This window comes from Orycteropus afer, unplaced genomic scaffold (assembly GCF_000298275.1).
Source record: "Orycteropus afer afer isolate SDZICR_OR568_19922 unplaced genomic scaffold, OryAfe1.0 scaffold00185, whole genome shotgun sequence".
Lineage (NCBI taxonomy): Eukaryota > Metazoa > Chordata > Mammalia > Tubulidentata > Orycteropodidae > Orycteropus > Orycteropus afer.
The window spans coordinates 324714-339137 of record NW_006921772.1 but is presented as its reverse complement, the minus strand read 5'-3'; the positions used below and the strand labels follow the sequence as shown (position 1 = coordinate 339137).

The 14424-nt window shown below is 39.6% G+C and overlaps 1 protein-coding gene across 1 annotated transcript in view; it reads right to left on the bottom strand.

The window, feature by feature from the left end:
• The window catches only part of MEGF10 (multiple EGF like domains 10), a 226316-nt gene that overhangs the window by 43731 nt on the left and 168161 nt on the right, over positions 1-14424 (bottom strand). The window contains exon 12 of the mRNA XM_007947463.2: positions 9583-9685. Within this exon, the coding sequence (XP_007945654.1) occupies positions 9583-9685 (103 nt within the window). The remainder of the gene's footprint in view (positions 1-9582; positions 9686-14424) is intronic.

Below are 14424 nucleotides of genomic sequence, written 5' to 3'. Positions count from 1 at the left end.
TCCTACTTACTGGGTATTCTATCCCTGTCAGGGATCGTATATTTGAAAAGAGACTTTAATTCTGTAGGAAGATGCTTTGGGGTTGAGAGAGAGACCCATGCTAACCAGAGCTAGAAGCAGGATCTTTGATGTGGTAAAAAAAAAAAAAAAAAAAAGTGCAATTGCTCACTTTTTTACAGATTAGTAAATAAACATAAGTAAGTTCAAACTTACCTTACTTACTGGGTACTGTGACACTGCTTGAATTTGTACTTAGCTGTCACAGGACAAGGAAGGCAGGTCTCCCCTCATTATAACTCAGGCACCATTAAACCCTATCAGAAACAATGTTGGGGACCAAACAGCTCCTGAAATAGCTGATAGCCATTCACTTACTCAACTGGTCAAACTTGGTCTGTCTCTGGGAAGGAGAGCTGTCTCTTCTAGACAAGGGATGGGGCTACACCAGGACTAGATCTGCTTGGTGAGAAGAATGGAAAAGCAATTCCTGTCATAAATGTGCCTGAAGTCTCCTCCTTCCAATGCCCTCTTCTTAGGTGAGCACCCCAACTCACCTCACACGCTTCTTTCCCCTCCTTACCTTCACACCATGCCTAATAGTTTCTTTCCTTTCTCCAAGACTTATAGAGGTTTATTTGACATCCTAATCTTTTTTTCCTGAGCTTAGTATTTAACTTTTAAAAAATTCTGATGTGAATGGCTGCTCAAGCCCCCTCTTCTCTTTTTTTCCCAATGGTAAAAAGATTTTTGTGAAAGAAATGCTCCGATGGACTCCACCCTCTTCAGTAACTAGAGAAACAAGGCGTAGCTGAGGCCAGTCTACAGACTGCTATCTGCTACTACACAGGCCAGCAGAACAACTTTAAAATGACAAAATAAGTGAGGTTGTGCAAGTTGTGCACATACAAGAACCTATGGCCAAGGGGGAAAGTCAGGGTATAATTTAGCCTGCACTCCATCTGTGAAGAAGTAGACCCTGAGAGATTTCCAAACTATTTCCAGGTTTGTGCCAAAGGTGCTTTATGAGATGGCAGTGGCTCCATTCTCCTCCTCACCCACTCTTCAGATTCTCATTCATTAGGTATGGGATGGGGACCTGAAATAAGCAAGTTAAAAGAGTACCCAGGTGACTTTGACTTAGTCAGGGCTGGGAACCAGGTTGGAGACTGAACAGGTTGGTTCCTAGACCAGCCTGAGTGAAATCTTGATTGGTTGTAAAGCTCAGCAAATAGGTGTTTTGGCTGACTGAAATCAGAGCAGAAAAGAAGAAAATATGTACATGTTTCTGTCCTACTCAGCTATACTGAAGCCATATGAATACATACACATAAAGCTAATTATATTTCCTTGACCATAGCTGTGTATCCGTGTGTCTCTCTGTGTGTGTAGAAGAGGAATCCTAGAATGGGCCCAGGACACAGCCTATATCTTACATCCTGGATGGATTTTTTAAATTTTTTTCTCATGTGTTAACTGCAATCTGCCTTTTTCTGGATAGATAGTCTATGGCAAATCATTCTAATAAATTAAAATTTAAAATAAATCCATATAATAAAAGTGCAAGCCTTTTGAAAAACAGTACATTGCTTTTGAAAAATTAACAAGGATGTCAGATTCAACTTTTGTTTTGGTTAATCTTTCTGACAGTACATTTTGAAGACTTACTTTATGAACAGGTGAAATAAGACCATCAAGTATAGTTCTTTTATGAGTAAAAGACAGTCAACCATGAGGCAACAGGGTGAAGTTATTAGGGATGGTGCATGACCTATAAGCTAAGAAAGCAAGCTGACTTCCTTAGAATTTCAGGTTAGGGTATAGCTTCGGCAATTTCTTTGTGAGAAGGGATAACGATCTCCTCACTCTTATCCCTGGCTCCAAACTGGGAGGCCTGAATAGCTTCTCCCCATAGTGTCCTCAGCGGTGTGGAGGACTGCCAGTACCACTACATCATCTTGTTTATTTGGTCAGAGGAAGAGCTCACAGCCCTGCATTAGATTTCACTGATTTCTTCACAAAAACTTCACTGTTACCTCACGGCCGGCTACCATGTGATATTTAACATTTTACCTAGAACAAAAAGGAAGAGAGGAAACAGAATTACTTGCTTCCAGGGCTTATGATAGTTATTTAGCCCTAAGTCTAGTGTCTAAATGAAAAGCAAAGCTTTCATGATATTGAGAAAGGTCCTTATTAGGTACTTACTCAAAACAAAACTAATGATGAGAAAGTATATGTCTATCAAGTGTTGAAAATGAAATAGTGTTCTGTATAAATAATAGAATCTGCTTTTGTTTTCTTTTAGAAAAATCAAGCATTTCTTGATCTTCTTGTAGGGTGCTTTTTAAAATATGAGTAATTTTCTTTTCCCCTATGTATGTTTGCTCATACCAAGTGTGTTCTGTGAGTGTGGAGCATAACCTCACTAAAGAAATAGTTATAGTAGGCTTAGATGTGTTTAGACTAACCGCCTACAACAGAAGACCCAGAGAAATAAGTCAGTGGGACAACCTGTCTGGCCTCAGAGCAACAATGGCTTATAGGCTGTGAAGCAAAAAGATTGTGGGCAAGACTTGACTAAAGCAACATGAGACAGCAAAGCTACATTTCCTCTTGGAGAAGCAGGCCAGTCACAGATGGACAACTGGATTACAAGATTACGTTGTGTGACAAAGTCACTGCATTCCCGCAGGAGCCTGATAGGTCTAAGGCCATATGGGATAATTTGTCTTACCCCATGACCCAGACTTTGGAATGCAACTAACACATTTTCTGGCTGGCTCCAGGACAAATCATATCTCCTGCTTTTTTCCATGTGTATTAGGGTATGTCTTTCACTGGTGTGTTCGGGATCACCTCACATTCTTCCTATATTTGTAAGACAAATGTAGATTTGGTGGAGTATAGCCCAAAACAAAGGAACTGTCCTCTGAATTCACCAGGGGTAAAAATGCTCTTTTGCCTCAGTGTGGTCATGTAGAAATGAATGCTGGACTCTCCATTTGAGAATGTCAAGAATCCTGGTGAAGTCACAAAATCTGCTTTAGTCCCATGGTGTGATGCAATTATAATACTCAGTAACTGAAAACATAACAAAAACCCAGGGTTTTGATTACCTAGTGCTGCTCTGACAGGAATATACCACAGGTGGAATGGCTTTAACAAACAGGACTTTATTCTTCTACAGTTTGGAGGCCTTAAGTCTGAGTTCAAAGTGCCAGGCTTTAGGGGCTGGGTGAAAGGCGCTCAACCTTGGGCTTCAGCTCTGTCTCCTGCTCTTGGCCCACTGAAGCTAGAAGCTTTTCTTTACTCAGACAGCTACTGGCTGCTGAGACCGACAAGCCCAAGATTGACAAGTAAAAAGGCACAGTCCCGATGTTACCAAATCACATTGCAGGCCATTAATTCAAGTCCATTGGAAGTCCCAAGATTGACAAAACATGGCAGACTGCTGAACAATGATAGGGCTGTATGCAGGGTTCAAGCATGAACCATTCCCCAAGGCTTCTCCTTATATACAGGAAGCAGGTCACATTCCTAAGGCAGTTACTCAGCTGCTCACAGTAGATTCCACCATGGAGTTGATTACCAGTTTCATCATGGGAAATACTACATCCAGCTGCCCAGCCACTTAACCAGGCCCAGCCAAGTTGACACACAAATTTAACTACAACACCCAGCAAGGTGAAATTGCATATTGTGAAGTCAGAGTTGTCTTAGCTCTTCCAAGTTAAGGGAGAATTACAGTGCTAGGGAGTCTTGTAGCTGGTGGGTTTGAACCACCAGCCTTCTGGTTAGCAGTCAAATGCCTTAGGCCCTATGCCACCAGAGCTCCCTATATCTGTGAGAAGCTCCTAATAACAGAAAATAAATTCATTTATAGCAGCTTTGGTCTGTTTTCCAAAGTAGCTCTCAGAAAGGAGAAATTAAGCAGTGACAATTTATCTCAGTTTACTGGGTCAGAAATCAATGAACCTCTCAACAAAGCCTAAGGGACTAATAGAGTCCCTTCTACTGAAGAGGTTGCTGGTGACATTCCATGTTTATGGATTGGAAGACATAATATTGTTAAGATGGAAATACTTCCCAAATGATTTATAGATTCAATGAAATCTCCATTATATTTTAGCTTTCTTCTTTGCAGAAACAGACTGATTCTAAAATGTATATAGAATTTCAAAGACATAACAGCCCAAATAATAAAAAATAAGAACAAAGTTGGAGCACTCATACTTTCTGATTTCAAAACCTACTAAAAGCTATAGTAATCTAGATATTGTGGTACTGGCACAAGGACAGACAGATAGATCAATGGAATACAATTGAGCTTCCAGAAATAAGCTCACACATAAACCACTATCTATCCATTTTCAACAAGATAGTAAAGACAATTCAATAGGGAAATAATGGTCTTTTCAAAAGATGGTACTAGTCTCTAGTTTAACAGAATTTCACTGTAAGTTGGTACATCAAACTCAATGCTATTGAGCTGGATCTGACTCATAGTGACCCCTCCTTGGGTTTCTGAGGCAGTATCACTAAGGAAGTAGATTGCCCAACCTTCCTTCTGAGGAGTGGCTGGTGGGTTTGAATCGTCAGCCTTCTGGTTAGCAGTCACATGCCTTAGGCACTACTCCACCAAAAACCAATAATTTATTTTTGGTAGAAATGAATATTCATGACTCTATTCCATTCATTCATCCCAATGTTAAGTAATTTTCCTAATGCATTCCCGACTCGACGGCAAACAACAACAACAACAACAATGCATTCCCACTGGTAATTTTTCTTATTAAATATTTAAAATTCTATTACTTATTTTTGTTTGTTTTGTCTTTTTAGAATAAGCTTGACTTGATGTATAAAAAAAAGAAGAGCAAGATCCCAATTTGCTTGGACATTTAATGACATCTTCCAAGTATGTATATTATATGCAAAAACTATAGTGCTTCCAGGATCACTGTTAGTTTGATGAACTTCCTGGCTGAAACCACAAAGGCATATAAATAAGGAGAAACTCCCACCCTGTAGTTAGAAAATTGGTACTAATCTATTTTATGAATATGTCATGACTTAAATAATACAAGAAAATAAAGTTTAAAATCTTTTATTTCTAGCAAACAATTTTAATATCTATATAACAATCATCCACCACTCGTCTATCACTTTGTCCTACTGTGGTGGCCTGTGTGTTGCTGTGAGGCTGGAGGCTATGCCACCAGTATTTTAAATAACAGCAGAGTCACTCATGGTGGACAGGTTTCAGTGGAGCTTCCAGACTGAGACAGACTAGGAAGAAGGATGGAACCATCCACTTTTCAAAGAGTTGGCCAGTGAAAACTTGATGAATACCGGTGAAACACTGTCTAATATATTACCGGAAAACTTTATAAATAGTAGTGAAACATTGTCAGATATAGTGCCAGAAGATGAGCCCCTCAGGTTGGAAGGCATTCAAAATATGACTAGGGAAGAGCTGCCTCCTCAAATTAAAGTCTACCTTAATGATGTAGATGGGCTAAAGCTTTGGGGACCTTCATTTGCTGATGTGGCATGACTTAAAATGAGAAGAAACAGCTGCAAATATCCCTTGATAATGGGAATGTGAAATGTATGAAGTACGAATTTAGGAAAATTGGAAGTTGTCAAAAATGAAATGGAGCACATAAAGGTCATTATCATAGGCATTAGTGAGATGAAATGGACTAGTATTGGCCATTTTGAGTCAGAAAATGATATGGTCTACTCTGCTGGCAATAACAAACTGAAGAAGAATGGTGTCACATTCATCACCAAAAATAATGTTTCAAGATGTATCCTGAAGTACAATACTGTCAGTGATAGGATAATATCTATACACCTACACAGAAGACCAGTTAATAGTAGTATTATTCAAATTTACACATCAACCACTAAAACAAAAGATGAAGAAATTGAAAATTGTTACCAATTTCTGCAGTCTGAAATTGACCAACCATGCAATCAAGATGTATTGATGATTACTGGTAATTGGAATGCAAAAGTTGGAAACAACAAAGAATCATTGGTAGTTGGAAAATATGGCCTGGGTAATAGAAATGATGCTGGAGGTCACACGACAGAATTTTGCAAGATCAGTAACTTATTCATCACAAATACCTTTTCCCAACAACATAAATGGTCGCTACACATGTGGACTGTTTTGGCCACCCTGAGAGGACTATACCACAAATGGGTGGGCTTAAACAAACAGGAATTTATTTTCTCACAGTTTTGGAGGCTAGTAGTCCGAGTTCAAAGCACCAGGCTTTAGGGGCTGAGTGAAAGCCTCTTGATCTTGGGCTTTGGCTCTCCCTCTGGATCCTGGCCCACTGAAGCTGGAGGCTTTCTTCACTCAGGCAGCTGCTGGCTGCTGAGGCTCACAAACCCAAGGTGAACAAGTAAAAAGCACAGTCCCAATGTTCCCAAACCACATGGCAGGCCATTAATTCAAGTCCATTGAAAGCCCCAAGATTGGCAGAGCATGGCAGGTTGATGAACAATGACTCGGCTACATGCAGGATTCAAGTATGCCAAAAAGCTGGAGACCTTCCTTAAAGTTGCTTCTTATATACTGGAAGCAGACCACATCCCTAAAGCAGCTACTCAGCTGCTCCAATAGATTCCACTATGGGGTTAATTACCAGTCTCACTATGGGGAATAATTACATCCAGCTGTCCAGCCACTCAACCAGACCCAGCCATGTTGACACACAAACTTAACTACCACATGGACCTTGTCAGATAGAATAAACAGCAATCAGAAATACCACAGCTGTGGAAAGAGGCAATGGAGAAGCTCAGTATCTTCAGTCAAAACAAGGTCAGGAGCTGACTGTGGAATAGACCATCAATTGCTGATATATAAGTTCAATATGAAGCTGAAGAAAATTAAAACAAGTCCACAACAGTCAAAATATGACCTCGATTATATCCCACCTGAATTTATATGACCTGGATTATATCCTACCTGATATCAAGAAACATCATACATGAAGAAAGCAAATGGTCATTAAAAAGGCAGGAAAGGAAGAAAAGATCAATATGGATGACAGAAGAGAATCTAAAACTTGCACTTGAATGTAGAGTAGTTAAAATGTATTGTCTGTTACACGTGTATGGAAGAAATGACGAGATGAAAGAACTGAACAGACAATTCCAAAGGGCAGCTTGAAAAGATAAAGTATTATAATGAAATGTGCAAAGACTTGCAGTTAGAAAATAAAAAGGGAAGAATGCACTTGGCATTTCTCAAGCTGAAAAACTGAAGAATAAATTCAAGCTTTGAGTTGCAATACTGAAGGATTCATGGGCAAAGTACTGAATGATGCAAGAAGCATCAAAAGAAGATGTAAGGAATGCATAGAATCTCTGTACCAAAAAGAACTGGTCAATGTTCAACTATTTCAGGAGGTAGCACATAACCAAGGACCAATTGTTTTGGAGGAAGAAGTCCAAGCTGCACTGAAGGAACTGGCAAAAACAAGTCTCCAGGAATTGACAGAATACTCACTGAATGTTTCAACAAATGGATGTAATGCTGGAGGTGTTTACTCATTTATGCCAAGAAATTTGGAAGACAGCTACTTGGCCAACTGACTGGAAGAGATCGATATTTGTGCCCATTCCTAAAAAAGTGATTAAACAGAATGAGAAAATTATCAAACAATAAATATTATTAATATCACATGCAAGAAAAATTCTGCTGATGGTAATGCAAAAATGGTTGCAGCAGTATATTGATAGGGAACTGCCAGAAATTCAAGCTGGGTTCAGAAGAGGACATGGAATGAGGGATATCACTGCTAATGTCATATGGATCTTGGCTGAAAGCAAAGAATACCAGAAACATGTTTACCTGTGTTTCATTGACTATACAAAGGCATTTGACTGTGTGGGTCATAACAAATTATGGATAACATTGTGCAGAATGGGAATTCCATAACACTTAATCGTGTTCATAAGGAACCTGCACATAGACCAAGAGGCCATCACTCAAGCAGAACAAGGATACTTCATGGTTTTAAATCAGGAAAGGTGTGCATCAGGGTTGTATCCTTTCACCATACTTATTCAATCTCATTGCTGAGCAAATAATTGGATGAGCTGGACTATAGGAAGAAGAATGTGGCATCAGGACTAGGGGAACACTCATCAACAATCTGCGATGTACAGATGCACAATCTTGCTTGCTGAAAGTAAAGATGACTTAAGCATTTACTGATGAAGATCAAAGATTACAGTCTGCAGTATGGATTACACCTCAACCTAAAAAAACAAAAATCCTTGCAACGGGATCCATAAGCAACATCATGGTAAGTGGAAAAAGATTGAAATTGTCAGGGATTTCATTTTACTTGGATCCAGAATCAATGCCCATGGAAGTAGCAGTCAAGAAATCAGACATTGTATTGGATGCGGCAAATCTGCTGCTGCTGCAAATGACCTCTTTCAAGTGTTAGGAAGCAAAGATGTCACTTTGAACACTAAGGTGCTCCTAACCCAAGCCATAGTATTTTCAGTCACCTCATATGCATGTGAAAGCTGGACAATAAATAAGGAAGACTGAAAAAGAGTTGATGCCTTTGAATTGTAGTGTTGGCAAAGAATACTGAAAATACTATGGACTGCCAGAATAATGGACAAATCTATTTGGGAAGAAGTATAGCCAGAACGCATCTTGGAAGTGAGAAATGCCAGACTTTGTCTCACCTACTTTGGTCATGTTGTCAGAAGGGATTATTCCCTGGGGAAGGATATCATGCTTGGCAAAGTAGAGGGTCTGCAGAAAAGGGGAAGACCCTCAACAAGATGGATTGACACAGTGGCAGTGACAGTGGGTTCAAGTATAGCAAGGATTGTGAAGATGGTGCATGACCAGGCAGTGTTTCATTCTGTTGTACACAGGGTCACTATGAGTTGGAGCCAACTCGATGGCACCTAACAACAATAACAACAACACATATTAATCATATTAACATTTTTGTTCCTCACCAGGCAAGCCTAAGCAGCTCTGGGTGTGTAGTGATTAAGGCCTTTAGCTGTTAATCAAAAGGTTGTGGTTAAAACCCACCAGCTACTCTGCGTAACAAAGATGGGGCAGTCTGCTTCCATAAAAATTTATAGCCTTGGAAACCCAATAGGGGTTGCTAGTTGCTATGGGTCAGAATCGACTTGATGACAGTGAGTTAAATCTAGCTTATGCTTTATTTTCAGTCATTCTTTCCTCAGTGTTTAAAAAATACCACAGAGATTTTGCTGAGATTTTCATGGCAATTTTCGTTTTTCTCACCTTCCTGCTTGAATACTGACAATAGGATCTTATATATGGGCTCAGCATAGCTGTCCCTACAGAAATCCCCACAAAACCGTCCCTGCTTAAGAATTAACTAGATCTAGCAATATTTCTTGGATAAAAATATGTCATAAATTCACTGAAGACATTATTGTATTTTCAATTTTTTGGAAAAGACCTGTGTGTATCTCTGGAGTAGCAAGGAATAATAGCTTAGGCATTATGTTGGCTGTTTCTACTAAATTTCCAATAGCACCTTTGGATCTCACCTGACCATCCAGGGAGGCAGCGACAATGGCCCGTGGTGGGGTGGCAGCCATCGGCATGGCTGCAGTCACAGCGCTCAGCACAATTCAGCCCATATGTGCCATCCTGCATTGAAGACAGCATTGAAGACAGGAATGAGGGCACAGGAAATCCAATGATGGGAGACAAGGGGTCCTTGTTAGACCTATCTCAGAAACAGTACCCTGCTCTCACAGAGCCTGTTGCAGGACAATGAAGTATAATCACCTCTTCCCATAATCCTGTATCTTCTTCTTCTTTTTTGAACACATACACATATTGTTTTGTGACACTAGTTATATTCCCCACAGTGCATAGCTCTACTCCCACTTCTTCCCTGTGGTTACCCTTTCCCTGTGTCATTTTTCACTATGCATGCCTGTCTAACTACCTTTCCAACTATGCAAATACTGCCATTTTGATTGCCCATGATTGATTTTTTTTTTTTTTTTTAAGGAGCATGTCTCCCTGGTGTTAAGTTTCCAGCTTGTATGCCCATCTATTGTTTGGCTGAGAGTTAAGCCACAGGAGTGAGTTTAATTCCAGGCCTGAAGGGTGACTCGGGGTCATAGTCTCAAGTACTTCACCAGCCTCTTATCAGACTAGAAAGCCTGTTTGTTTTTGTTTTTTTCCTTTTTGATTATGAGTTTTGTTCCACATTTTTCTCCCACTCTTTCTAGGATCTTTAATTTTGATCCCTGCTCTAGTGGCTGGCATTGATAGCCAGGCACCATCTAGTTCTTCTAATCTCTGGATCATATAGACTGAGGTTAGTCTGTTAATCCTTTGGACTGTTTCCCTGTGTCTTTGATTTTCCTCACTCTACTTTGCTCCTGATAAGGAGAGACCAGTAGTTGTGTCTTACATGGCCTCTCCCAAGTTTTCAAGACCCAAGTCGCTACTCATGGAAGATGCAGAACAGTACTTGTGTATACTATATCTCCCCATATCTTCTTATGCCCCAAACTATAGTTTCTAGGTGGTCAATGCTTTAAAATTACTCATACCTTACCTTATGCCTAACAAAATGTATGATCGGTGAAACAAATAGCTTATCCTAGCACTTTCCTATTCTAGTTAATGAAAAGAACATTTTGTTATCTTCTTGCAGGCCCCACCTGATATCTATTGTTTCCTTTTGCTCCTAAAGAATTTACAAAACAATTCAGGGTACCCTAAAATACAATATATTCATACTCTTTAGTGGAAAGGGAAGTCATAACCCTGATAATGAATCTGTAAAATTAAATATATCTCTCTATATATACCTTTAATTAAACTAAGTTGATTTCTTTAAATTGTCTATGGGATACATGGAACTACAAAGGAAAATGAAAATCTTTTGTTAATTTTTTCCTATTTAGCATTCTCTTTTTCATAGAGATGGAAGGAAGATTGGGCTATCTACTTCTGTAGAAATACTGCCTCAGAAATCCAAGGAGGGGTCACTATGAGTCAGATGTGACTCGATAGCAGTTAGGTTTTTTATTTTTCCCCTAGAGAAGGAGGGGTCGTTATGAGTCGGGGCTGACTCGATGGCAAATAACAACAACAAAAACAGAGAAGTCTAAACAATGTGAGCTATTCTGACTTCTGTGAGGGGATGGGTATGTTTTGGCACAGTCTCCTCATTCTTCCCCTCCCCAGGACCTTCTATTGTCACATGCACATCAGATTGGGTGGAACTGACACTCCTCATGGACATGATAACTTAGTTTGTGGAAGGGCACTACATACACACTGCCCAAGGACTAAAAGAAACGTGTATCTACCAAGAGGGAGAAATAGGAAACAAGCATAAGACAGGCTGTGAGTGCTAAAAGGCAACACTCACTTGCTAGAAATTATTGAAATTAAAAAAAAAAATTAAACCGTATTTTGGATCTCACTAATGTTTGATTAAAAGCGAGGATGTTGTTGTTATTATTGTTAGGCTCAGTCCAGTCATCTCTGCCTTATAGCAACCCCATGTAGAGCAGAATGAAACACCGTCTGGTCCTGTGCCATCTCCATGATCTTTGCTATATCTGAGCCCATTTTGTAGCCACTGTGTCAATCCATCTTGTAGAGGGCCTTCCCCTTTTTCACTGACCCTCCACTTTACCAAGCATGACATCCTTCTCCAGGGAATGGTCTCTTCTGACAACATGACCAAAGTAGATGAGACCAAGTCTGGCCATTCTCGCTTCCAAGGAGCATTCTGGCTGCATTTCTTCCAGGACAGATTTGTTAGTTCTTTTAGCAGTCCATGGTTACTGAAAGCATCAACTCTTCTTTGGTCTTCCGTATTCATTGTCCAGCTCTCACACACATATGAGGCAATTGAAAATACCATGGATTGTGCCAGGTGGACCTTAGTCTTCAAGGAGGTATTTTTACTCTTCAGCACTTGAAAGAGGTCTTTTGCAGCACGTTTACCCAGTGCTATACATTGTCTGATTTCTTGACTGCTAATTCCATTGGTGTTGATTGTAGAACCTAGTAATATGAAGTCTTTGACAACTTCAAACTTTTCTCCATTTATTGTGATGCTGCTTATTGATCCTGCTGTGAGGATTTTTGTAATCCATACTACAGACTGTAGTCTTCAATCTTCATCAGTAAGTGCTACAAGTCATCCTCACTTTCAGCAAGCAAAATTGTGTTGTCTGCATATTGCAGATAGTTAATGAGTCTTCCTCCAATCCTGATGCCATGTTCTTCTTCATATAGTCCAGCTTATCAGATTATTTGCTCAGCATACAGAATGAGTAAGTATGGGGAAAGGATATATCCCTGATGCATTCCCTTCTTGATTTTAAGCCATGTTGTATCCCCTTGATCTGTTCAAACGATAGCCTCCTGGTCTATGTATAAGTTTCTCATAAGTGCAATTAAGTATTCTGGAATTCCCATTCTTCTTAATGTTATCAATTTGTTATGATCCACACAATTGAAAACTTTTGCATAGTCAATAAAACACAAGGAAACATCTTTCTGGGACTTCCAATAAGATGGAGGAATACGCAGACAAGCGACACAGACCCTCTTCAACAAAGGAAAGAAAAGCCCATTGACAGAGATACAGAAGATAATCCTGGAGCCCTGAGCTTTGAAAGGAACTATACAGAAGTGGATTAGACACCAACTAGTGGAAAAACCTGAATGAAAAGAGTGAGTACAGAGATGGTCGGAGCTGCAGATTGTCAGCTACTCTGACAGGACCAACAGCCTGAATATTTCCAAGTGGTGTTGGGACCTGAGAATTGACCTAAAGATCAGCCCTGGTAACCAAGGGCTGCAGGGATGACTGTGCTGGTGGCCTATGACTAGGAAGGGAAACAGCAAGGAGGGAGACAACCTGAGCTGTGGACTTATCTGTTGTCTGGAGGGCTCAGCCATTTTGATTGTTCACACGTGGCAGCCATTTTGGATATTTAAAGTGACTGAGGGTGCATCCATTTCAAATGTTTATAAGTGGCAGCCATTTTGGATATTAAAAGTGACCAAGGGCACAGCCATTTTGAATTTTTGCAAGTGGCAACCATTTTGGATTTTAAAGTGATACCATTCTCATTCTCAGACCTAAGAATAGGCTCTGTTTGCCAAGGTCAGCAGGGACATATGAGAGGCTGACAACAGGAAAAGAGATAGGTGGTGAGTGTATAAGTGCTGTCAACTAGAGAACAGAGGAGCACAGTACCCTGCTTGTGTAGATAACATACAAACAAAACAAAGAAAATGAAAATCGTGGGCAAATCACTCCAACATACAATCACCAATTAAATATAAACACAAAATGTTACAATGCCTTGGAGACAACAGAGCATCATGGTCCACACAAAGAAGCAAGATAAAGCAGTAGAAACAAGGGACCAGGATACAGACCCAAAACACATCCCTGAGGAAGACACAGCATTGGAACTCTCTGGTAAGGAATTTAACAGAATTATATTTTGGTATCTTCAACAAATTGAGATGCAGATCAAGGAAAACACAGAGAAAACCCTAGAACAATTTTAAAAGACAATACAAGAACAAAATTACAAAATAATGAAAAATTAGAAATGATATCAAATCTACACATAGAAATCCAGAAGATTAATACCAAATTTTCAGAAATAGATAAGATGAGCAAAGGAGCAGAATTGAATCAATGGAAGGCAGAATTAGGGAGACTGAAGGTAAATATCTGAAGACTTCTTCGGAAAGGGATAAATCAGAAAAAAGAACAAAACAAAATGAAGAAAGCCTAAGGTTCCTGTGAGATACCATCAAAAGGAATAACCTATGTGTAATCAGAATTCCAGAACAGGAAGAGACAAATAAAACCACAGAGAATATTGTCAAAGATTTGTTGGAAGAGAATTTTCCTGGTATGGTAAAAGATGAGAATATATCCAGGCAGGAAGTCCAGGGAACCCCAAACAGGATAGGCCCCAAAAGAAAATCACCCAGACATACTATCATCAAACTCATCAAAACCAAAGACAAAGAAAGAATTACAAGAGCAGCATGGGAAAGATGAAAAGTTACCTACAAGGGAAAACTAATAAGACTAAGCTTAGATTTCTCAACAGAAACCATGCAGGCGAGAAGGCAATGGGTTGGTAAATATAAAACAATGAAAGAGAAAAGTTTCCCACCAAGAATTATGTATCTAACAAGATTATCCCTCAAATACGATGGTGAAATTAGGACATTTCCAGATAAGCAGAAATTAAGAGGATTTTTTAAAACCAGACTAACTTTACAAGAGATGTTAAAGGGAGTCCTTTGGGCAGAGAAGCGACAATAGCCAACAACAACTGACCATTAACACACATGATGATATAACCCAGAAACCA